This window comes from Muscardinus avellanarius, assembly GCF_963383645.1.
Source record: "Muscardinus avellanarius genome assembly, chromosome: 4".
NCBI classification, from domain to species: Eukaryota; Metazoa; Chordata; class Mammalia; order Rodentia; family Gliridae; genus Muscardinus; species Muscardinus avellanarius.
In genome coordinates this window covers 56,575,741-56,601,417 of record NC_137789.1, presented here as the reverse complement: position 1 = coordinate 56,601,417, position 25,677 = coordinate 56,575,741, and the positions used below count along the sequence as shown (strand labels likewise).

Sequence of the window (25,677 nt, the reverse complement as noted above, 5' to 3'; positions counted from 1 at the left end):
GGATCCCTGGAAGGGCCGGGGCCTGGGTCACAGGACTCTGGGCCCCAGGAGGGTGTGGAGCATGCTGGATCCCCTTAGAAACTGGGCCCGGGCCACAGTGCTACTGAGTGCCTGATCCCACAACCTCCTCAAACCACAATACTGTTTTCTGTTATTAAAAAAAAAAAAGAAAAAGAAAAGAAAAAAAGAAAAGAAAAGGAAAAGAAAAAGTAAAATATCAAAATATCGAAGAGGGGTCAAGAAGGCCGTGACAGATTCAGGATACTGGAGATGCAGACAAAACTTATCCAAATGAACTGGAACTTTTGGAAAAATTCTCCGCGAAGGATGACTGCTTCTTCTCTACAGTCTTAAGAATCCTGGACTTCACCTGTAAAGAGAGAGTTTAGCGGAGACCTAGGAGGAAGGCGGTGATTGAAGCGGTCTCCGCGATGGTGGTGGAGACTTGTATTCAGGAGAGGCAGAAATCTGATCCTGCCAACCTTATTTTTTGGAGAAATTACACCAAACATCGAATGCTACCGTCGCGCATTCAGAGTGGAAAAAGAGTTTGGGAAAGATTTGAAATGGTGGAGGCAGCAGCAATGGCAATGGCCAGTACTCAGGGGAGGCAGAGATCTGATGCATTACACCTGGAACTTTTGAAGTAATAACCCTAGAGACAGAATGCTACCACCACGCACCCTCGGGAACGTGGGACAACCTGCTGGGAGAAGAGGGTGCTTGGATTGGAGTCTGCTGAGGGGTGAGGCCAGCGACAGGGACAGCAAAGCTGGGATTGGAGCCTGCCATGAGGTAAGGCTGCTGCTGGGACCTCCGAGGCCATGATTGGAGCCTGCCAAGGGGTTAGGCTGGTGCCAGGGTCAGCAGCCGGCATTGGAGCCTTCCGAGAGGCAAGGCTGGTGCTGGGGCCTCTGAGGCCTGGATTGGAGCTGCCGAGGGGTTAGGCCGGTGCCAGGGCCAGCGGCCGGCATTGGAGCCTGCCATGAGGCAAGGCAAATACTGAGGCCTCCGAGGCCAGGATCAGAGCCTGCCAAGGGGTTAGGCCGGTGCTGGGACCAGCGAGGCCGGGATTGGAGCCTGCCGTGAGGCAAGGCTGGTGCTGGGGCCTCTGAAGCCTGGATTGGAGCCTGCTGAGGGGTTATGCCGGTGCCAGGGCCAGCGAGTCCGGGATTGGAGCCTGCCGTGAGGCAAGGCCACTACTGAGGACTCTGAGGCCTGGATTGGAGCCTGCCGAGGGGTAAGGCCGGTGCTGCGGCCAGTGAGGCCGGGATCGGAGCCTACCGTGAGGCATGGCTGCTACTAAGGCCTCTGAGGCCAGGATTGGAGCCTGCCAAGGGGTAAGGCTTGTGCCGGGGTGAGCGAGGCCGGGATTGGAGGCTACCACGAGGCACGGCCACTACTAAGGCCTCTGAGGCCGAAATTGGAACCTGCCATGAGGCAAGGCCGGTGCTGGGGCCTCTGAGGCCAGAATCGGAGCCTGCCGAGGGGTTAGGCCAGTGCCGGGGCCAGAGAGTCCAGGAGCTGAGCCTGCCGTGAGACAAGGCTGGTGCTGGGGCCTCCGAGGCCGCGATTTCAGCCTGTCAAGGGGTAGGTCAGTGCCGGGGCCAGCGGCCAGCACCAGAGCCTGCCTAGAGGCAAGGCCAGTGCTGGGGCCTCTGAGGCTGGGATCGGAGCCTGCAGAGGGATAGGCCGGTGATGGGGTCAGTGGCTGGCATCGGAGCCTGCCTTGAGGCAAGGACACTACTGGGGCCTCTGAGGCCGGGATTGGAGCCAGCCGAGGGGTTAGGCCGGTGCCAGGGTCAGCGAGGCTGGGACAGAGCCTGCCTTGAGGCAAGGCAGGTGCTGAGGCCACCGAGGCAGGGATCGGAGCCAGCCGAGGGGTTAGGCCGGTGTGGAGGCCAGTGAGGCCAGAATCAGGGCCTCCCATGAGGCAAGGCCGCTGCCTGAGCCAGCGAGGTCTGGATCAGTCCACCGGGTAGTCAGGCCACTACTGGGGCTGTCAAGAGTGGGATTGGTACTTGTAACACGGCATGCACAGAGAAATATTGCAGAAAATAAAAACCAGATGCTTCCCCTAATCAGCAATAACTAGGAGGAAAGGGGTAACAGGAAGAGGTCGAGGTATAGACAGGGCTCTATAGTGAAGCAATTAAGGTGACTAATCAGAGGGTATGGGATAGGGGAGGATGGAGCCTCTTTAAAACTCAGGAGGTACATAAACAAATGTATCAAAGTTAATCACCAAACAAGCATGGGATTGAGGGAGGAGGAGGGAATGGGATGGGGAGTGGATGAGGGCTAATTGGATGATGTGTGCTTGTATATCCTCTCAAGTCTTGTATTCCAATGTGATGTATGATTATAATGCACAAATAAAAAGTATATAAATAAAAAATAAAATAAAGAATAAAAAATTGGGCTGGGGGTGTAGCTCAGAGGTAGAATGTCCCTAGCTTCCATCTCCAGTACTGCAAAAAAAAAAAAAAAAAAGGAATAAAAATAGGCTGGGGGTGTAGCTCAGAGGTGGAATGCCCCTGGGTTCCATCCCCAGTACCACACACACACACACACACACACACACACACACACACACACACACACATCCCATATTATAGCTGGGCATGGTGGCATATGCTTGTAACCCCAGTACTTGGGAGGCTGAGACAGGAAAGTAGCAGATTTGCGGCCAGCCTCAGCTACTTAGTGAGATCCTCTGCAACTTAGTGATACCCTGTTTCAAAATAAAGAATAAAACATAGGGATGGGGGTGTAGCTCAGTGGTAGAATGCCCCTGGGTTCAATTCCCAATACTGCAAAAAATAATCCCATATTGTATGCAATTAATTATTACCATATATTGTATTATTAAATATAGACTTAAAATACCTCCTTTTTGCAAAATTTTTGCTCAATATAGTATTAATAAGTGTGGGTAAAATAGAAAATATCAGTTGTTAATGTTATTATCTTTAATGCAATTTTTTTTACAATTTATTATGATTCAACAGGTGTAGTAGTTTGAATTACTGTTCAATAAATATTCACTCTTCCTTTCCCTGTGAGGGCAAGATGTGCTTTATCACCTCATAAATGTTGGGTTTGGTCCTATGACTTGCTTTGGCCTACAGAATGTTGGCGGATCTGACCCAGATAGAGTCCTAAAATGTACATGTGTGATGTGCCCTGGTCCTTGTACTCTAGTGCTCCAGGAGAGGAACGTGAGTCATACAGCTGCTGTCTCTCACTTTGGGCCCCAGAATTAGCACGTGTGGAACAGACCTGAAACCAACTCATAACCTTAAAGTGAGCTCAGTCAGCTTACAGCCAAACCTTTTATAGGCCAGATGAATCCCAATGAAACTGTAGGTCTGTAAGCATGAGTATAAAGCTTATTGTTAAGTCCTGGAGTTTTGGGACTTTTGTTATACAACATGGTCATGGCTACAGCTGAATAATATACTCTCAATAAATAAAAAAAATAAGAGATATTACCTAACTCAGAACACAAAATTATTCCTGCTCTCTGAATATCAGTTTATTTTGCCTATCATGTCCAAGATAAACTCTTATTATATTATTTTTGTTTGTTGTTTTGTTTTGGTACTGGAGATTAAAGCCAGAAGCATTCTACCTCAAAGCTATACCCTAGTTCAATGTTATTTCTTATTTGGAAATAGGGTCACACTAGGTTGCTGAGAGCCTCGCTAATTTGCTGAAGCTGGCTATGAATCTGTGATCCTCCTGTCTTGGCCTCCCAAGTATTGGGATTACAAGCATGCACAATCACGCTCAGCTGCAACTCTTAAGATGTATGTATTTATTTTGACCAAATTGGAGATTGAACCCAGGAAATATCTACCACTGAATTATATCCTCAGAGACAGAGTCTTATGAACTTGCTAAGGCCAGAGGCAGGCCTCGAATTTGCCATTCTACTGTCTCAGCCTCCTGAGTGGCTGGGATTACAGGCATCTACCACTATGCCTAGCTCAAGATCAACTCTTAAACATTTTGGGATCAAACTTGAGCAATGCTAATAGCTTAAACGCTTTGATTATTTGCTAGGTGCCAGGCAGTTAAATGAGTTATTTCATTTCATTTCCAAAATAATACTTTAAAATAGATTCTATTATCATCCACATTTTATATATTGGTTTACAAAAAAGGCTTTAACTCTTCCCTCCTTCTCTCTAGCACTTAAAACTCCTCTACCTGTTCATGTTCCTTCTGGCCTCATTTGCACTTACCAGCTATTCCCCAGCCTCAGGGCCCAGTCCCTTGGTCTGGGGTGCTTCTTACTTTCCCTATATTTGCTCTGCTGTCTCCCTCATCTTTCAGTTCTCAAAAGAGGCTTCTAAGACCTACTGAAGATTGAATTGGGGTCTTTGTTATATATATTGGTTTCCTATCGTTTCTTTAAAATTTTATCACAAATGTAGGGGTTTAAACAACACAAATGTACTATCTTATAGCCATAGAGATCAGAAATTCTAAAACAAATATATTGACGAGACTACATTCCTTCAAAAGACTTTCAGAATAATCCAATTCCTTGGCTTTTCCAAAGTCTGCTTACATTACTTGCTTCTGACCTCTTCTTCCCTCTTCAAATTTGGCAAAGTGGAATCCTCAAATCTCTCTTCTCCTTTTCATACCTCCCTCAACTCTCTCTCTCTCTCTCTCTAATATTTCTCCTTCTCAGGACTTGACCCTTTTGCCTTCCTATTTTAAGGACCTTTAGAACCAGGCATGGTGGCATATACTTGTAATCCTAGTCCTTGGGAGGCTGAGACAGTAGGATCACAGGTTCAAGGACAGCCTTGATGAGTAGTGAGACTCTCCTCAACCTAGTGAGACCTTGTTTCAAAATAAAAATAAAATAGGGCTAGAGGTGTAGCTCAAAAGTAGAATCCCCCGCCGGGCATGGTGGCACACACTTGTAATCCCCGCGCTTGGGAGGCGGAGACAGGAGGATAGTGCAGGTTCGAAGCCAGCCACACTGGCTTAAGAGACCCTGTTTCCAGAAATAAAAAAGTATAAAATAGGTCTGGGAGTGTAGCCCGGAGGTAGAATTAGAAGGGCTTCTAGGAACCCCAGTACCATAAAAAAAAAAAGTAGAATGTCCTGGATTCTATTCACAATACCAAAAAGAAAAAAAGACCCTTACAATTTACAATTTTAATAAATCCATTGGAATATTTCAGGAAAATCTCCCATCTCATGAACCTTAATCTGATCAGTGCTGTGAAGTATTTTTTGTCATATAAAGTAACAATCACAGGTTTTAGAATTAGAAAGTAGATAATTTTGGAGGCCATTGCTTTAATTGCATCAATTGACATTCTTGATTTTCTCATCTTTTTGTACATTTCTTCATAACATTCGTCACAATTTCCAAGTTCATGTTTTCATGATGATTGGTGAGAATCTGTCTCCTCGTTGTCACTTGAGGACAAAGACTATGTTTTATTCATTCAATCTACAGCTCTCTGTCCAGTGTTGTACACATGGTAAGACTGCAAAACATATTCATCCACTGGATGAATGAATGATCAAGTCAAAATTGACATATGCTGCCCTGAAGCTGTTATGATCCTAGTCAGGATTAATAAAAATACAATTTTCGTAACAAGAAACATGAGCATAGTAGCTTGCTTTACCTGCTTGCCTGGTTGAAGGCACCAGGAATAATTTTCTTGGGTCTCAGTACATATTTTCAGTGTGAAATAAGCAACTGGGGGCTTACTGAAAGGAAGGCTACAGGATGGTGAAGGAACTAAAAACAATTTAAAACTCCGTGTCTGCAAAGTTTACAGCTTAATCAGCAGAGATGAAAAAGGTGTGATGCAGAGAAAAACCTGTCATCATACTCCACCCCATCATTATCACGGCCATGGATTTTTGTGTGTGTCTGTGTGTGTGCGTGTGTGCGTGCCCATGCACTTGCACATCTGTGCATACAGGCTGCCTGTGTGTGTTTTGAAACTAACTTCCTTTCTTCTTTGCCTTCTTCTCTCCCATCTGTTTTTTTTCTTTTTCTTTTTTTTATTATTATTAATTTTTTTGTGGTACTGAGGTTCCTGGAAACCCTTCTACCTCCAGGTTACACTCCCAGACCTATTTTTATACTTTTTTATTTGAAAACAGGGTCTCTTAAGCCAGTGCTGCTGGCTTTGAACCTGTGCCATCCTCCTGTGTCTGCCTCCCAAGCGTGGGGATTACAGGCGTGCATCACCACGCCGGGCTCGTTCTTTTTCTTATACTGGGGATTGAACCCAGGGACATTTTACCTCTGAGTTATACCTCCAGCTCTTTTTAATATATATACATTTTGAAATAGGGTCTCACTAAGTTTTTGAGAATCTCACTATATTGCTGAGGCTATCCTCAAAGCTATGGTCCTCTTTTCTCAGCCTACCAAGTACTGAGATTACAGGCATGTACCATCATGACTAGCATATCTTTATTTATTTCAAGTAATGGTTTGTTCCAGCATGTAAATTTGTAAAATTTTCTTAGGTAATTATTTTTTTTTCTTTGTGAAACTAGGTATTGAATCCAGGAGCATTTACCACTAAGCTATAACCCTAGCCCTTCTTATTTTTTATTTTGAGTATATGTTTATTTGGGGTATTGTTCAGTTGCCCAGGCAGGCCTTGAACTCATGATCCTTCTGCCTTAGCCTCCCAAGAAGCTAAGATTACAGACATGGAACATCACATCCATCTGTGTGTGTGTGTGTGTGTGTGTGTGTGTGTGTGTGTGTGTGTTGTGGTGTGTTGTGTGTGTTGTGTGTGTGTGTGTGTGTGTGTGTGTGTGTGTGTAGTATTTAGGGGGGATTGAGTCTAGGAGCTATATACCTTTGAACTACACTCTCAGCACTTTTTTGTTTGTTTATTGTTTTATTTGAAAACAGGGTATTAAAGGTTTCTGAGAGTTTTGCAAAGTTGCTGAGTCTGATCTTGAACCTATGATTCTATTATCTCAGGCTCCCTAGTACTGGGATTAAAAATATTTGCCACCATGCAGAATCTTTGAATTCTTTAAGCATACATACAATTGTTTTGAAACTATGGCTTAAATTATATTTTGGGAGCCCGGGTATATGGTGGCTCACACTTGTAATCCCAGCATTTGGGAGGCTGAGACAGGAGGAATGTGATTCTCGGCCTCAGCTACTACTACGTGAGGCCCTTTGCAACTCAGTGAGATCCTATCTCAAAGAATAAAAAATAGGGCTGGTGGTGTAGCTTGAAGTTAGAATGCCCCTAGGTTCCATCCCCAGTACCAGAAAAAAAAAATGCGTACTTTGGGACCAGTTGGATATTTAAGTGTAATTAGTCTAATTTACTATAAAAATTTTTGATAATACAATAACAGCTACTATTAACTTTACTCCTTACTTAAAATTCCCACCAATTAAAAATATTTTAAAATATGAATTATTTTCAAGAGACAACATTTTTAATACAAGAGTGTTTACTTCCTATTCTAATGCTGAGTATAACACTGTCCCAAGTGTTTTCCTTTTCCCCAATTAAGATGGCCCATACATTTTGTGAGAACTTTTGCATACTGATCTCAGAGATTTAATGATTAGAACTATGGGCATCTCTTCTGTATGGTCAAAATGATGACACAGATTACTGGATCTAGGAAATAAGTTTCAAATATTTTTCTATGTTGTGTCATAATTCAGCTAGTGATGGCCCATGTTGTATTCATTCATTCATTCAATCAACAAACATTGATAGAGAGCCTGCAATGTGCCAGGCTGAATCTGGGAGTTGTAAAGACACCTGTGAACAAAACAATCTCCACTATCAGGTGGAGTATTCTGAGGGTGAAAGCATGAAAAATAAACAGAATGAAAAGTGAAAAGCAGCATAGGATAGATGGAGAGAAAAAATTGGAAAAGGGTTAAAAGCTCTATGAATGAGAGTTTCTCCTCCACTGTCTGGAGTCTCTGGTATCCCTAATACTTCCTAGTTTGAGCATATTAGAGAAAACATAAGTTCCTTCTCTTTCTGTGCTTGGCTGATCTCACTTAACATAATGCTCCCCGGGACTTTCCATCTTCTTGCAAATGACATGATTTTGTTCTTCTTTATTGCTGAATAAAATTCCATTGTGAATATTTCCCATAATTTTGCAATCCATTCATCTGTTGATGGAGACCTAGGTTGGTTCCATGTTTTGGCTATTACGAATTGTGCTGCAATAAACATGGGTATGGATATGTTACTGTAGTTCTCTTATTTCAAACCCTTTGGAAAGATACCCAGGAGTGGTATAGAGGATCAATATGGTGGATCTATTCCCAGTTTTCTAAGGAATCTCCACACTGATCTCCATAGCAGCTGAACTAGTTTGCACTCCCACCAATAGTGTAAAAGATTTCCTCTTTCCCCACATCCTTGCCAGCATTTATTGTTATTTGATTTCTTTATGCTCACCACTCTGATTGGGGTTAGATGGAATCTCAGTGTAGTTTTGATTTGCATCTCCCTGATGGCTAATGATGTTGAACATCTTTTCATGTATCTATTGGTCATTTGTATCTCCTTTCTTGTGAAGTATCTATTCAGTTCAGTTGCCCATTTCTTGATTGGGTTATTTGTTTTGCTAGTGTATAGTCATTTGAGCTCTTTGTATATTCTGGATATTAGCCCTCTATTCGAGTAGTGGTTGGTGAAGATCTTCTCCCATTTTGTAGGCTTTCTCTTTAGGTTCCTGATGATTTCCTTTGATGAGAAAAAACTTTGTAGTTTGTTGCCATCCACTTACTAATTCTTGCTTTAATTTCCTGCATTTTGGAGGTCTTGTTGAGAAAGTTACTCCCTGTACCTATATGTTGGAGTGTAGATCCTATGCCTTTCTCTAATAACTTCACAGTCTCTGGTCTAATTTCTAAGTCTTTGATCCATCTCGAGTTGATTCCTGTGCATGGTGAGAGGTAAGGATTTAGTCCCATCTTTCTACAAATGGATAGCCAGTTCTCTCAGCATCATATGTTGAAAAGGCTATCTTTTCTCCAGCGTACAAGTTTGGGCCCTTTGTCAAAGATCAGCTGACTGTAGGTGTGTGGGTTTGTTTCGGTATCTTCTATTCTATTCCACTGGTCAGTCTGCCTGTTGTTGTGCCAATACCATGCTGTTTTTACTACTATTGCTCTAAAGTATAATTTGAAGTCTGGGCTCATGATGCCTCCTGCCTGGTTTTTATTGCTGAGGATTTCTTTGGCTATTCGGGGTCTTTTCTTTCTCCATATAAAATTCACGACTGATTTTTCTACGTCTATGAAGAATGTTGTTGGTATTTTAATAGGAATTACATTGAATCTATAGATCACTTTTGGCAGAATGGGCCATTCTATTTCTAAGTTATACTTCCAGATTTTTAATTTTTTTATTTTGAAATAGGGTCTCACAAGATTGCTGAGGGTCTAAGTTGTTGAGACTGGTCTTGAACCTGTGATCCTCTTGTGTCAGCCTCCCAGATACAGGGACTAGAGGCATGTACCACCGCAGCCAGCTAGCCTGGGGTTATTAACTGAGCAAGACTGGGGAGAATTTGTGTGTTTCTCAATTAGGTACATCTCATGTGATTATACTCAGAATAATGATATTCTAGAGGCAAAGGAAGGTGTAAAAATCTGCTTTTAGCTGGCTGTACAATAACAGTGACACTCAGGTGGCGAAGCTGCATTTTTATATCCACTAAGTGGCTGGTGTGGAAAGACATTTTTCAGTCAAGTCTGGTAAACCCCAGGTTTTAAAACCTTCTTTCTGATCAGAGATGGACAAAGATATGAGAAACTTGGATAAAGACCTGCACAGGTGAAACTCGGTCATAGGCACCATGTATTTTGCTTATAAAAAGGACAGTCAAACTTTTGTTTTAAAAATGATTATTTTTTCATAATGGCTACTTTTGCACTCATTATAGTGATTGAGCTTCACATACAAAGAGTATTCGGTTCTAAGAAACAAAAAGAATTGCTGATGACAAGAATGTGTACATGCTTGTTGAGCTGCTTAATAAATAACTATTTGATGATTATTCTGCAGTATGTTTAAAGGGTAATTCTTCTTCTGTTGCTTTAGAGAGCTCATTTGGCATTCTAAAAATGGATGTAATTTCGAGGGGTGGCCAAAATGTATCAATTAGCCTGACATCTAGGTCTTTTTAACAGATCTATAAATTTCCAATTTCCTTTGCCATCTTAACCATGGTAAATCATCCTGAACAAGATCATTCTTTTGAACAACAGCCTCCTTATTAGCCAAGATCAATTGAGATTAGAAAATGAAAAATACACTAGATGCTGAGAACTCTTTATGAAGCCACATTTGTAGAATGAGTATTGAATGAAGATTAATGTGTTATTTTCAGCTTCTAAATCATTGATTTAAAAATTTATTTTCTACATCCCGCTGCTGGATTAAACACTAATATATATTTGGATGGTTTACTTGCTTACAAGTATTATCTTTTCCCCACTGAATTTATGTATTAATAGAAGGGAATGATTTTTAATTTAGATGTGTCTTGCTTTGCATACCACATGGGTTTCTGAAAGTGCTACACATTAAATTTGGTAAATTGTTTTTTCTATTGAATTGCAAATTAATGACTAGATTCTTTAACTTCTGATTGATTTTCATATGCTCTGACAATAAAATATGAGATCCATAAGCACGCAGTGTGGACCCTCTGTGAACTCTTTTAAAGCAATCTTTTTACTCTCTGCTGTCCTATCTCCAGGCCCCATATACCCTGGTCTTCCTTCAAACCCTAATAGTACAGACTCAAGATATTTGTGCATATTGCTTGTGGTTTTAATTACAGTCCCCATTTTGTTTTCCCATACAGCAACACAGGCATCCTTTTTCTAATTAACTGTCTTCTCTTAACTGGAATGCAGACTCCAAAAATGCAGGTTTTTTTGTCTTTCCATTCACTACTGAATATACACTGTGCTGGCTATCAATTTATCATTCAATCTCAGTTTAAATGTCACTTTAAAAACTTTTTTATTGCCGTGTTTTAGTTATACCACCCTTCTGTACCTTCCCAAAGAATTAATGTTAGAATGCTATAGTGATATATGCATAGCGACGTTTAAATATCACTGTTAAGGCCACTTTTCTTTGAATCCAAGAAAATATCAGGTTCCTCTATTATTTACTCTCATAGTTCCTGTTCTTTCCCCACAGAACTTATTAGAGTTTAAAATGATAAGGTCCATTATCTGTGAGGAAATTTGTTTAACTTCTGACTTGTCCCCTAGAGCTGTAAGGTCTGTTGGAACAGCAAACGTTTCTAGCCTGCGCTTTATCAGATCCCCCACCATTACTATCACAATGCCTGGCGCAGAGGGTGCTCACTAAGCATCTGCTGAATGGAAACATGGATGGGTGTAGGGTCACACAACTCCTTCTGTTCCACTTGTTCAATATTCTCCCAATGCGAAAGTGTACTAGTGAACCACACCGGATGTTTTAGTGTACTGGGTGAGTTCCTATTTAAATCTACACTTCCAGGGATTTATTCATGCTTGCAGGATTCCTTGAATTCAATGCCTTGTAAAAACCTCTTCACCCACATTATTTAATTAAACAAACAATTAATTAATTTATCATCTGGACCATCTCAGAAAAAAAAAAGAAAGTTATGTAGTGAAAAGACCATAAGGTTGTTGTTATTGCTGTTGTGGTATTGGTGATGTAACCCAAGGGCATTCTACCTCTGAGCTACATCTCCAGCGCTTTTTATTTTGAAACAGGGTCTTGCTGAATTGCTGAGAGTTTTGCTAAATTTAAGACCGGCCTTGAGCCTGCGATCCTCCTCTCTCAGCTTCCCAAGTACTGAAATTACAGGCATACACCACTTTATCTACTTAAAACCATATGTTTAAAACAGAAAACTCTTCCACGTTTACTGCCTGCGTGAATGTGTACAAGTTATCGATTGAGTGGTAGGTATTTCATCTGTCAAATAGAAATAAAACTGTTTTGTAAATTTTGTAGGGATTATTGATAATGCATGTAGCATGCTTATCACACCGGTGTTCAGAAGAGGGCAGCTGTTACTATTGTTCCTAGAAGGTAAGTTCCTAGAGCAGGCTAGACTTGCGTTCTTTGGATATAGGATGCACTCATGGGAATAGTAGCAGGGTATGTGCTTCTACTTAATTCTTAAGGGGATTGAAATCTAATCAAGAAAACAAGTCTAAACACATGTTCATAAAATTTTTGATAAATAAACATAACTCTTGTTACAAGTTTATAAAACATACCAAAGTAGTTCAAGCTATGTGTTACAAATTATAAATGCTTTAGAAGGCCAGGCAGAAAATGATGGGGGATGGCTGGCTCCAATTATTGGTAAACGGTGAGCATATATGTGTGTGTGTGTGTGTGTGTGTGTGTGTATTTATGTTATATACCAGTAAGCCTCTTATAAAAATATTCAACTTCTCTGGTAAGATTTGATGCTAGTTATAACAGCATTGGGTAAAATGGATTAGGCTGCTGTTTCTGTGTAATATGATGGCAGATGCTTGATCTTGGATGTCAAGATGAATTTACTATAGTACTAGATGCTTTAGCTGTGGTTTGCTACCAACCACAAATAGGTCTGATGATGCCGGATGATGTTATTCAAATAAGGCTGTACAAGCAGGGTACCACTCTTGTCTTTGAAAACTAGAACATCAACTGAATTCCACATGCCACTTCTTTGTGACAGTTTCAGCACAGGTTTTCCCTTGCACGGTGCAACTCATGATCACTGTATATTAATGTCTTTTCTCTTACTGAAGTTTCTGCTTACTGCTCTACTACACGGGCTGAGATAACAAGTAGGGACAAGATAGCGTTTCTTTTTTCTAGGATATTCTCTATCTTTTGTTTCTTAGGAGTAAAGACATCTGACAAAGATCCAAACACGAAGGAAACCCTATCTGAGGTTTTCAAAACACTGGCAATCACACCTAAAGCTTTTGATACCTAAGTATAGAAGTAAATGCGACCACCAACACACTTGGAAGTCCTGGCTTTAGCAAAAGAGATGGCCACTATTTTTTCCCCACTTGAAGCCATACAAAGATACCTAGATCCACCCAGGCCAAATGGCAGCCAGGCACACACCAACCTGCCAGACTATACAAATACAGAGAGCAGCCCAGTCCGACCAGCTCTACCAACTTGTGCACAGAACCTCATCACGGGGCAGGCGAACATCCTGGAAACCACACACAGTAAACCTGCAGGACACACTCTTTTAGGGGGAAATTTCTGAGTATTTTATTCACAAGAGCAGAGACCTGGATAAAGGAACACCATGAGAACACACACACACACACACACACACACACACACACACACACACTTGGAATAAAGTATTTTGCATATCCAGGTGGGCAAAGCGCACTTAACACACACACCTTTGGGCCCCTGCACAGGATCCCGGGAACCATCCATCGCTGGGAGTGTCCCCAGCGTGGGTAAAGCAGCAACTTTGAGCAGTCTTTCCACCCAGTTCAACTTTTCTCTGCTCTCCCCGGACTCCCAGAGGGCCGGTGGCGCCGGGCGGCGGCTCGGACTCAAGCCCTCCCCCAGGGCAGCCGCGCCGAGGGGCGGGGCCGAGCAGCCGGCCAGGAAATACCCAGGGGAGTGTGTCACCTGTCCCTGGCAACTTGTTGATTCCCAGGAGCGTCCGTTCGCTCGGGGGCCCTCGAGTGGACTCTCGCGTCCCTCTGTCCCCCAGGCGCGGCCCTGGGGAGCTCCGGAGACGCCCCGGGACCGCTCGCCCCGCAGCAGCACAGCAATGAGCAAGTTGGGCAAGTTCTTCAAAGGGGGAGGCTCCTCCAAGGGCCGAGCTGCTCCCAGCGCCCAGGAGGCCCTGGCCCGGCTCCGGGAGACGGAAGAGATGCTGAGCAAGAAACAAGAGTACCTGGAGAACCGAATCCAGAGGGAGCTGGCCCTGGCCAAGAAGCACGGCACGCAGAATAAGCGAGGTAGGCTGGGGTCACCCTCGGGCGCAGCCCTCACCGCCCACCTGCAGCCCTTCCCTTGGGGACAGTCAGGACAGGGACCAGGTGCCCCAGGAGGCCAGGTGTGCCCCTACAGCCTTTCTAGGAACTGTACTGGTGACCAGGGCTACCTGAGCGAGGCACTTGTAAGCCCCCGCCCCCAAGCCTCAGTAACCAAGGTGAGTAGCATTTTTATATTTAAGGGACTCAAAATTAATACAGCTGGTCGTGGTGGCACACGCTTTTAATCCCAGCAATCGGGAGGCTAAGACAGGAGGATCACGGTTGGATGACAGCCTCAGCTACTTAGGGAGGTTCTTCGTAACTCAGTGAGACCCTGTTTTAAAATAAAGAATAAAAAGTAGGGCTGGAGGTGTAGCTTGGAGGTGGAATGCCCCTGGGTTCAATCCCCAGTAACCGCAAAAAAAAAAAAAAAAAAAAAAAGAACCACGATGAAGCCATAATTAAAATTTAAAATAAAGACAGCCAGGTATGGTGGCCCACACTTGTAAATCCAGCATTCAGGAGACTGAGAGGGAGGATCATGGTTCCTTGACATTCTCTGCTACTTAGTGAGGCCCTTTGCAAGTCAGTGAGACCCTGTTTCCAAATAAAGAATAAAAAATAGGGCAGGGGGTGTAGCTCAGAGGTAGAATGCCCCTGGGTTCCATCACCAGACCCGCAAAATAAAATAAAATAAAATAAAATACAAGAAAATAAATAAAGACAGGATTGGTATGACTGATTCTTTTTCTCTTGTATCTGGAGCACAGGTTTTTCTCTATGGTGCTTTTTAAAAAAATGTCTTTTTTAATGGATTATTTTGTTTATTTTGACCTTTATAAACACTGCATAAACTACTACTTGTCTTGATTACTGAGTCTTCTCTTAAAGTTTGCTCCTGGCTCTCCTCCTCCTAGTTCAGCCCTATGTTTTTCAGGGCTGTGATGTCTGTATACCAATCACACATTGTAACTTGTATATAAATCTCCAGTGAAGCATATCCTAGCATGTTCTGGTTTATCTTACTCCTCCGTTGTTTAAAACTTTAGTTGGCTCTTGTGCAGTTAAGATCTTTAACAACACCCCAAAACAACAACAACAACAAAAAAAAAAAATCAGAGAATTAAATATTTATTTTCCTATCACTGTCTTTTAGCACGCACAAGGGACTTTGAGTCAGTAATGAGCCTTGGTGCTCCTTTCGTACCTTGCACCCTTTGTTCTCTGCCAGAGTTAATTGGTTTCCTCAGTATACTGCTCTCTCTCCAGGAACGGATCCAAATGGCACCCATGGCGTGTATAAAAAGCCAGTGAGAAGATGGAGTGATTTGCACTTAAAATACCAGGCCAGTGGCAGGCCCAGAAATAGTGGCAATACAGGACTCTGTTCATCGCCCGGCCCTGAACATGTGTGTCCTCGAGTTGGACTTCTTTAGTCACAATGAAGCCTTGGGAGGATTCAGTGCACCCTCAATGATGCGCCGTTGTTTAGTGCAGGAGAGGAACGACGTCTCATTAAAGTCCTGCCTCTTCTTCTAAACATGCACATGATACCCTCACTGCCAATGTGAAGGCCAAGTCTCTTTTTTCTCTGCTATTGCATATAACTTTTGGCCCTTTTATAGTCTGTTTTAGAGCTAAGTACTGGTTTCTATTTTTACTTTATGTCTGGAAACAATTTAGGAAGTTATTAAGTGGCAGTTTCTAAATGGAGACCGTGCCATTATGGCTTGCTAAAAAGCCACAGTTGTTGTGTTACTCCACTGTGCTTCAGTCTGTGGTGCATTCTGACATTTGCTTAATGTCTGTCAAGGCATTTTCCCTCTTTGTTATCTACTTGGATCAGTGTATATGTGCATCTACAGTGGTTGCTCAGCAAACATTAGTTTTTAAAAAATTCAAAACACTGAACATCTGCTTCAAGGAACTGGGAAACATGTAGATTTGCTTTTAGAGGATAAGATGAAAAATAATATGAGTTTTACTGATTTTTTTCAGAAATGTTCTCCAATTGGCAATACACTAAAGTGCATCATAAGCTAACATTCTAAATAAAGTAAAAATAAGTTAAAGAAAATGCTAGCCGGGCGTGGTGGCGCACGCTTGTAATCCCCACGCTTGGGAGGCTGAGACAGGAGGATCGCACAGGTTCGAAGCCAGCCTCAGCTACTTAGTGAGGCTCTCAGCAACTTAGTGGGACCCTGTTTCCAAATAAAGTATAAAAAATAGGTCTGGGAGTATAGCCCTGAGGTAGAAAGACTCTGGGTTCCACCCCAGTACCACCAAAAAAAAAAAAAAAAAAAAAATCTACTAGGTGTATGTTTAACTAACTTAACATTAGATGGTACCTGAGGCTTGATCTCAAATCAGTGATGTGCATTGGATTTATGATTTGAATGAATCTCCTGTAAGAAATGTAAGTTGTTGGCCTCAGTGGGAATTTCCTGTGTCTGTGAAACAGATTGATAAACTGTTTTGGTCTGTTTGCCAGTGTATGTTTGCTTAATAAGATATAATGTAGAATGTAGTCTGAAACTTGGTTTTATTGTAACCTGTAGCAAGGTAGTACAGGAATAGGTAATTCTCCTGGACTTAAACTTCTTTAGGGGTTACTGTCATCATTTAGAGAACTTGAGTGTGTAAACCAAATTGGCTTTGCAACAACCATGGTATCATGACCAGCCAAAGACTAATTGGTCCAATAGAGTAACAGTTGGAGCAAGATTTATAACTGAGTTAAAACTTCAGAAGACCAGAAGTTTTAAAATTTTGTTTATTCAGATTACTATAACTCCTGCTTTATAGCCAGTGGTCTTTGTGCAAAGGCAAAACATACCACTTAATTCTTTTTCTACTTCTGAGCACTACTACCTATGGCAGTTTTTAATCCTTGCTGTATATTAAATCACCTAGATGCTGGGACCCACTCCCTTACATTCTGATATGACTGCTTGGAATGGGGTTTGGTTATCAGTTTTCAAATGTGCCTTATTGTCAGGAGTCAGGATCAGAAACCCAAACCTATAGTAATATCAGTGAGGTAGAAAAGCCAGGTCTCTTCCTCTCCCACTGCTTCCTGACCTATTTCACATCTTGGCATCTGTGAGTAATAACTACACACACACACACACACACACACACACACACACACACACACAGTAATCAAGATAAACAGCATTTTTTTTTTTTTTTGGTGGTACTGGGGTTCTTGGAAGCCCTTCTACCTCTGGGCTATACTCCCAGACCTATTTTATACTTTTTATTTGAAAACAGGGTCTCTTAAGCCAGCGCTGCTGGCTTCAAACCTGCGCGATCCTCCTGTCTCCGCCTCCCAAGCGTGGAGATTACAAGTGTGTGCCACTACACCTGGTTATAAACAACATTTTTATATACACACATATATTCATTTATATACACACACACATATATTCATTTCCCATACAAATATGTGTATGGGTAGTGAATATAAATGCATATATAATATATATGCATATGCTAAGTATATATATGTATATATATATATGTGTGTGTGTGTGTGTGTGTGTGTGTATGTAATATAAATACACACACACACTTTGTTGGAATATGACCAGCAGACTTGGACTCTTGTTGCTCAGGCTGGTGGCCTCAGGGGTGCACTGAAAACCTCTGCTGCCACATTGGTTTGGCAACATACTGTTCTGATATATATATATATATATATATAACCCCTGATAGATGGTTGTAAGGATTTTGTTGAAATATAATATCCTGAGGCCATTTTTAAATAATATATAGATACAAAGTAATTTGAGGTGAAGAGTCTGCCTTTCTGAGCATGGTGATACATGCTTATAATCCTACTACTTGGGAGACAGAAATAGGAGAATGGTGGGTTCATGGCCAGCCTCACAACTTAGGCCCTCAGCAGCTTAGTGAAACCCTGTTTCAAAATAAAAAATAAAATAGATCTTGGGATGTAGCTCAGAAGTAGAATGTTCCTGAATTCAATCTCCAGTGACACTCTCTCTCTCTCTCTCTCTCTCTCTCTCTCTCTCTCTCTCTCTCACACACACACACACACACACACACACCCTGGCTTTCAGAGCAATTGGCTCGGGTTTGATTTCTAGCCCTTATGTCATAGGCAGCTGTGACCTTAAATCAGTTACTTGGCCTGTCTCATTTTCTGTTTCTTCATCTGCATGATGGCAGTGGATACAGTGAATCTTCAGAGTTGTGAGGACACATCACATTGTGTAAAGTACTTAGCATGGTTCTCTCTAAGTGTCAGCCTTTAGTGTATAACAATTGCATTTCTTTCAAAAGCTGAAATTTGCCTACTTACTGGCCCAGATTTTATCATTTGAAATAACACTGAATAGAGCCGGGCGTAATGGCGCACGCTTGTAATCCCCGCGCTTGGGAGACAGAGACAGGAGGATCGTGCAGGTTCAAAGCCAGCCGCGCGTGCTGGCTTAGGAGACCCCGTTTCCAAATAAAAATATAAAAATAGGTCTGGGAGTGTAGCCCGGAGGTAGAAGGGCTTCCAGGAACTCCAGTACCACAAAAAAAAAAAAAAAAAAAAGAAAGAAAGAAAGAAAGAAAGAAAGAAAAGAAAAGAAAAAAAGAAAAGAAAAAAATTACACGGAATAAATCCACTCTATCTCCTCTGTGAGAAGCCTTTTCACTTATTTATTTATTTATTTATTTATTTATTTATTTATTTATTTATTTTGAGGTACTGGGGATGGAACCCAGGGGCATTCTACCTTTGAGCTACACCCCCAGCCCTATTTTTTTATTCTTTATTTTGAAACAGGGTCTCAAATCTCACTGAGTTGCAAAGGGCCTCACTAAATAGCTGAGGCTGTCCTCGAACCATGATCCTCCTGTCTCAGCCTCCCAAATGCTGGGATTACAAGCGTGCGCCACCATGTCCGGCTCCCTTCACATATTTGAAGTCCCATTCTCACTCCCTGGGGCTCCTTACTGTGCTGAGGTCCACTCACCAGGATCCAGTTTAGAGTGAGGTTGCGAGATGCCCAGGGCACACGCGTGTGACCAGAGAGTGAGTGTGCCTCACCTTCTGTGCTCTGTGTGTGCCTGCCTCCCCTCTCCCTAGTCATGGCCCTGTTGCTCACCTTTTCCAGGGCTAAGCAGCAACCTCAAATATGTGGTTAGATGAAGGGCGGATCTGGGGTTATCTGCCTCAGCCTGCTAAGCACACGGGCCAACAAAAAGAAAAGGCTGAGATGGGCAGTGAGTCTGGTCCCAAGCCCTCCTCGGTATCATTCCACAGTATTCCAGGGAAGATCTAGTGTGGAAGAGGCCTTCTTCCCCCTGCAGGAGTCTGGTGACATGGGTCTCCAAGGCGGAGCGCCTCTGCTGGAATAAGCTGGCTCAATTTGAAGCCAGGCTGTGGCTTGACAAGGCTGATTAGCTTTCAGAATCCTGCTGTAGACTGGGGATATGGGCACAGCCCCACTCTATCTCAGCACTAGGGACCTCTGTGGGTTCTTGAGATTGCTTTTTATTATTCCTGTCATCGAGCTGAATTCTTCCACCTTCCAACACTGGTGACCAGGAGGAAGAAAAACACAGAGCGGGCTGGTTGAATGCTTGGTCAGTGAGGGCGAAAGCAGAGCTCAGGTACAGCGAGGCGCCAGGCTGCGGGGCCCGATGGGTGTCCCCTGGGAGATATAGCTTACCTGGTGACCTCCTTTTTGAAGAGTTTCTCAGAGGGTGGTTCTCACATCATCTGTATTAGAACCCCTTCTGGATACTGATGGAAACGTATGCTCGCAAATACCTGCCAAAGATTCTAATTTAGTAGTGTGAATGTAAGGTTCATAAACCTGAACTTTGAACAAACAGCTCAATCAATGCTTCTGATCCTCACTGCACTTGGGAGCCTGTGACTATTATTCAATGTGTTGTTCAATTGTTAGTGACTGACCTCTATTCCTTTTCTTCCTTCATCCCTTTCTATTGTTCTCCGCCTCTCTGCTGTCATTCAGATACCTAGATGAGAAATACCTGTCCACCTTCCCACTCTTTACCCCTGAAGAGACATGTGGGGACCTTCTGATGGGTTCTTATGGCTTCCTGGCCTTCTCTCTCTTTCTTTCTTTCTTTCTTTCTTTCTTTCTTTCTTTCTTTCTTTCTTTCTTTCTTTCTGCCTTTCTTTCTTTCTTTCTTCTTGCGGTACTGGGGAGGGAACCCAAGGGCATTCTACCTCCGAGCTACACCCCCAGCCCTGTTTTTTATTCTTTATTTTGAAACAGGATCTCACTGAGCTGCAGAGGGCCTCACTGAATAGTGGAGGCTGTCTACTTAGCTTCTTTAGGGACATTTCATTGGTCCATATATACTATAGCTCACACTGGTTATGGAAGGCCTCAGACTTATCCAGTGTTCAGATTACAATCAGACACCCTCATATATTATTCTTTTTTTTTTTTTTTTTGGTGGTACTGGGGTTGCTGGAAGCCCTTCTATTTCCGGGCTACACTCCCAGACATATTTTTTTAATTTTTGGAAACAAGGTCTCTTAAGCCAGCGCGGCTGGCTTTCAAACCTGCGCGATCCTCCTGTCTCCGCCTCCCAAGCGCGGGGATTACAAGCGTGCGCCACCACGCCTGGCTCATATATTATTCTTTTTGCCTTTGGTTATCTGATTACTTTGTGATTATTACCACACTCTCAATTCTAGAACCTGAAAAAAATGGATTTTGTAACTGGGGTATTAACTAATACCTAGGCAAGGTCTTTGTCCCCCATTCAAATGACCTTCTTTCATCTAGAAGATCAGATCATGGAAATGCGATCCTCCTCGCAGCCCCCTTCCCCATTCAGAAGCTTTGCCTGGGCATTCGCCCCACAGTGGAGGAGCCTAGGCATCTGCACATGCCCTGGGAATCTCATCCACTTAAGCTGTTATTTAAAAGTTCTACTGGCATACCCCTGTTTACATCGTAACAATTCACCATAGCCATATTATGGAACCAACTCAGGTGTCAGACAGCAGATGAATGGATAAAGAACATGTGGTCTAGCCTGGCGTGGTGGCGCACACTTGTAATCCCCACGCTTGGGAGGCAGAGACAGGAGGATTGCGCAGGTTCAAAGCCAGCTGTGCTGGCTTAAGAGACCCTGTTTCCAAATAAAAAGTATAAAATAGGTCTGGGAGTGTAGCTCAGAGGTGGAAGGGCTTCCAGGAACCCCAGTAAAACACACACACACACACACACACACACACACACACACACACAAGAACATGTGGTCTATACACACAATGGAGTATAACTCAGCCAAAAGAAGAGCAAAATGATGCCATATGTAGGAAAAAGGATGGAACTTGGAAAGATCATGCTAAGTGAGATCAGCCAGTCTCAGAAAGTCAAGGTTTTGTGTGCCTTCTCCCATATGTGGAAGCTAGAGAGAAAATAGGAAACACAAAGGATTTCAGATAAAAGAGAAAACTAGTAAAGTCATGGAAGGGAATGGGAGTAGAGAAAGAAGAGGAGGGGAAAGGATTGAGGAAGGAAACAGATCAAATAATGGTATGTCCATATATGAAGAGATCACTAATCACCTCACTAATGTGTGCCGTGAGAGAGGAGGAGGGAAACGGTGGGACCCAAAGGAAAACACACCAGTGCTGTGTACATATACGAATCTATGTACTTTGAGGTATAATTAAAATCTGCCAAATATTATTTAAAAAAGCAAACACACTTCTTACTTTCCCCTACCTCCCTCTCTTCTCCCATCCCCAGCAAGGATCCAATCCCTCACACCTCATTCTTTTGTGTAGGTACTGCCCTGGGCCTCAGCTCTTTTTTTTCTGTCCGTATGGCCTTCATTCCCACGTACTTTTTCAGGTGTTCACGTCACTTACTTTTTTTCTTCCTTGATTCGGAAAAAGTTAAAACTTTTAGCCAAATTTACTCCCACTCCCATCATTTAAATCGACATGTTAGGCTTGCATTTATATTTATTTCTATTAAACATCATCTTATTTTCAGTTGTCATGAAATTAAGAGTTCTTAATTCCAATTTCATCATCTTTTATTGTGCGTGTGGTACTGGGGATTGAACCCAGAGGCATTCTAACACCCAACTATACCCCCAGCCCTTCCTTATTTTTTATTTTAAAACAGGGTCTCACTAAATTGCTGAGAGTTTCACTGCATTGCCGAGGCTGGCCTCAAACCTTCACTCTTCCTGTTTTAGCCTCCCAAGGACTGGGATTACATGTGTATGCCATCATGCCTGGCTTTATTGTCTTTTTTTTTTATGAGCAGTTTCTATTAGTTGAATCAGCCAGTCAGCCTTCTTTGTTGTTGCAGAAATGTCTATTGAAATATCAAATGAAACAGAACAAAGGACAGAGCTTTATGACTTCCCACTAGAGACTTCATTCCAAGCATGACAGCAGCAGTGCTTCATTCCAGATTCAGCCAAGGCATTCACACTAGCTGGATAGATCAACACTCACGGAGTTCAGCTATGCATCTAGCTATGCCTACACCTGGCCCACAGTTCAACCCATATCATCTGGTTTCTGCAACGTTTTGTCTTCTCTCCAGTAATACCTATTTTATTTGTAAACAGGGTCTCACTAAGTTGCCGAGAGCCTCACTAAGTACCTGAGGCTGGCTTCGAACCTGTGCTATACTCCTGTCTCAGCCTCCCAAGCACGGGGATTACAAGCGTGCATTACGTCTGGCTTCCCTAGATAGCTTTTTAAAATGCCACAGTAGGAAATTCTGTTTTAAGAGATGAGAGATAAGCGGATATGGTGGTGCACGCTTGTAATTGCAGCATTTGGAGGCTGAGACGGGAGGATCCGGGTTCTTGGCCAGCCTCAGCTACTTAGTGAGAGGCCCTTGTAACTCAGTGATACCGTTTCAAAATAAGGAATAAAAAATAGGGCTGGGGCTGTAGCTTGGAGGTAGTATGCCCCTGGGTTCAATTCACAGTACCACACATACACAAATAAATAAATAAATAAATAAATAAATAAATAAATAAATAAATAAGAGATGGGGGATAAAGGTCACGACAATGCTTCTCAGAGCTTCCTGGATCCCTTTGCTGTGTGTGAGGTGAGAAGGCCAAGAGGTGGTCTATGGATTTTCTTTGAGTCTGCATCCAGAGGAACAATGCTCATGAGATTAGTTTGGCATTTTCCATCTCTGTGAATTCGTATTGGCTTCTATAATCGTCGTCTTACTTTTTAACTTCTCAGAATTAGAGCGCACAGTGTTTCTGAACTAGAATCTTCTTTCAGGCATATGCGGCATGGGTTTTGACAGTTGGCTGAGGTGTTCTGGCTACTTCTAGACGAGCAGTTGGATGTTCTGTATGGTACCTAATACGACATCTACTTTTTAAAATCTTGAATTCATTTCAAAGAGACAAAAAAAAAAAGAAACTCTGTTAAAAAATCTCGAATTCAGAGGCGTATTATAGACATTGGAGCATTCATTATTATTATTATTCATTTAAATTCTAGTGTTAGCTGGGCGTGGTGGCGCACCCTTGTAATCCCAGAATTCGGGAGGCTGAGACAGGAGATTCGCAGTTCATGGCCAGCCTCAGCTACTTAGGTCCTTTGCAACTCAGTGAGACCGTTTCAAGATAAAGAATAAAATATAGGGCCGGGGATGTAGCTTAGAGGTAGAATGCCCCTGGGTTCCAGCCCCAGTGCCACACACACACACACACACACACACACACACACACACACTCATCTTAGTGTCTAGGTAGAAGATACTACACATACTATTTTGCAGCTTATTGAATCAGCCAAAATAAAATAGTTATTCTATGTCACAGGAGTTTTACAGTTTTGAGGGACTAGAGCGGAGGAGGACTGTGAGCTTATGCACAGGTGCTCTTAGTGCTGCTGCTGTGTGCTGTGCCTCTCTGCATCTACAACTATTTATTTTAGATGATTTTCAAGATAAAAGGAAATTAAAAAAATGATACTTTAGCCAAGGAGAAGTATTTACTACTCAGCTGGTTTTTTTTTTTTTTTTTTTTTTTGGTCTGTGTGTATGTGTGTGTATAGTGCTGGGAATTTAAACCGGGGCATTCTACCTCAGAGCTACATCCCCAGCCAGATTTTTTTTATTCTTTATTTTAATTAATTAATTTTTTGGTGGCACTGGGGTTCCTGGAAACCCTTCTACCTCTGGGCTACACTCCCAGACCTATTTTATGTTTTTATTTATATTTTTTAATTTTATATATTTTATTTTATATTTTTGTCTCTTAAGCCAGCAAGGCTGGCTTTGAACCTGCGTGATCCTCCTGTCTCTGCCTCCCAAGTGCAGGGATTACAAGTGTGCGCCTCCACGACTGGCTGCTAGTCAGTTTTCATCCTTTTTTTTTTTTTTTTTTTTTTTTTTTTGGTGGTACTGGGGTTCCTGGAAATCCTTCTACCTCCGGCTACACTCCCAGACCTATTTTGTATTTTTTATTTGGAAACAGGGTCTCTTAAGCCAGTGAGGCTGGCTTTGAACCTACATGATCCTCCTGTCTCTGCCTCCCAAGCGCGGGATCACAAGCGTGCGCCACCACGCCTGGCTGCTAGTCAGTTTTAAGTTTATAATTCTTTATTTTGTAGGTCAGGCCTGGAATGCGCATAAGAGATCTATTTTGGTATTCATTTTTTGTAATATATTTAATTGCATGTGGATCTAGTTGTCCTTTTACAGAACAATATTATCACAGAAACTTAAGAGAATTAATTTTTAATCATATTTTTTATCTTCTCCCTTAGTAAACTTAACAGGTGTAGTGTTTTTAATACATATTACTGGTAATTTTAGTTTCTCCTACTTTTTCTGATTATCATTGGTAGAAGTTCTGACAAACACACAATTGGTTTAAAAGTTTGAAGAAGAAACAAAAAAAAGTGAGAGTCTAGTTCAAAGCTAGTACACATAAGCTGCCATTTCCTGAAAAAGTTATTTTCCTGTACAGAGATTGTGAGTCCTTTTCTCAAATAAGTGGTATTGATAGAGAATGGTTTGGTGGAAACACACAGGACTTATTCCAAAGCATATAAGGGCATGCTTTAAACTCCTAAACTTGTACTGGTAGCTCTTTTAACCACTGCTAAAACCCGTTCCCAGGTATTTCTAAAGTGTAGGTATTTCCTGTGAGATGTGGGATGAGCTCTTCAGGGCGGGAGATGCCCTCCCTACTGTTCGGTGCGGCCTCCATCATCTCTTTTTCAGTCTAGCAATCTACTGACTTAAAATACCAACCCGGTAATCACTGCCCGCAAAAGAAAACACACTCAAAAAAAGCAAGTCAGCAAGAATGGTGGTTTTAAAATTACAGGCAAAGCAAAAGAGATCCTTCTCTATTGAAAGTTGGCATTCATGCATTTGAAGTTGAATTCTTTATTGAAAAATTAAAATGTAGTGTCAAACACCTAGCTTACATGAAACAAAGTTTCCACATTTATTTTAGGCTTAAATAGGAATTTAGAGGAATAAAATTATGCAACCAAATATTTGACAAGCACTGGAAACATTTTATTCTGTAAATAATTCCTAGTGAATCTTTTTGGCTCTTCTCATCTGCTGTTAGCTGCTATATAGACATAATGAGTGTGTCTTATTTGCTGTATC

The 25,677-nt window shown here is 42.2% G+C and overlaps 1 protein-coding gene across 1 annotated transcript in view; it reads left to right on the top strand.

Annotated features, from left to right (window-relative positions):
* Nucleotides 1-13,679: 13,679 nt before the first annotated feature.
* The window catches only part of CHMP4C (charged multivesicular body protein 4C), a gene marked incomplete at its 3' end in the record, with an annotated part of 34,426 nt that continues 22,428 nt past the window's right edge, over nucleotides 13,680-25,677 (top strand). The window contains exon 1 of the mRNA XM_080693520.1: nucleotides 13,680-14,026. Coding sequence (XP_080549646.1) covers nucleotides 13,837-14,026 — 190 coding nt within the window. The 5' untranslated portion in view covers nucleotides 13,680-13,836. The remainder of the gene's footprint in view (nucleotides 14,027-25,677) is intronic.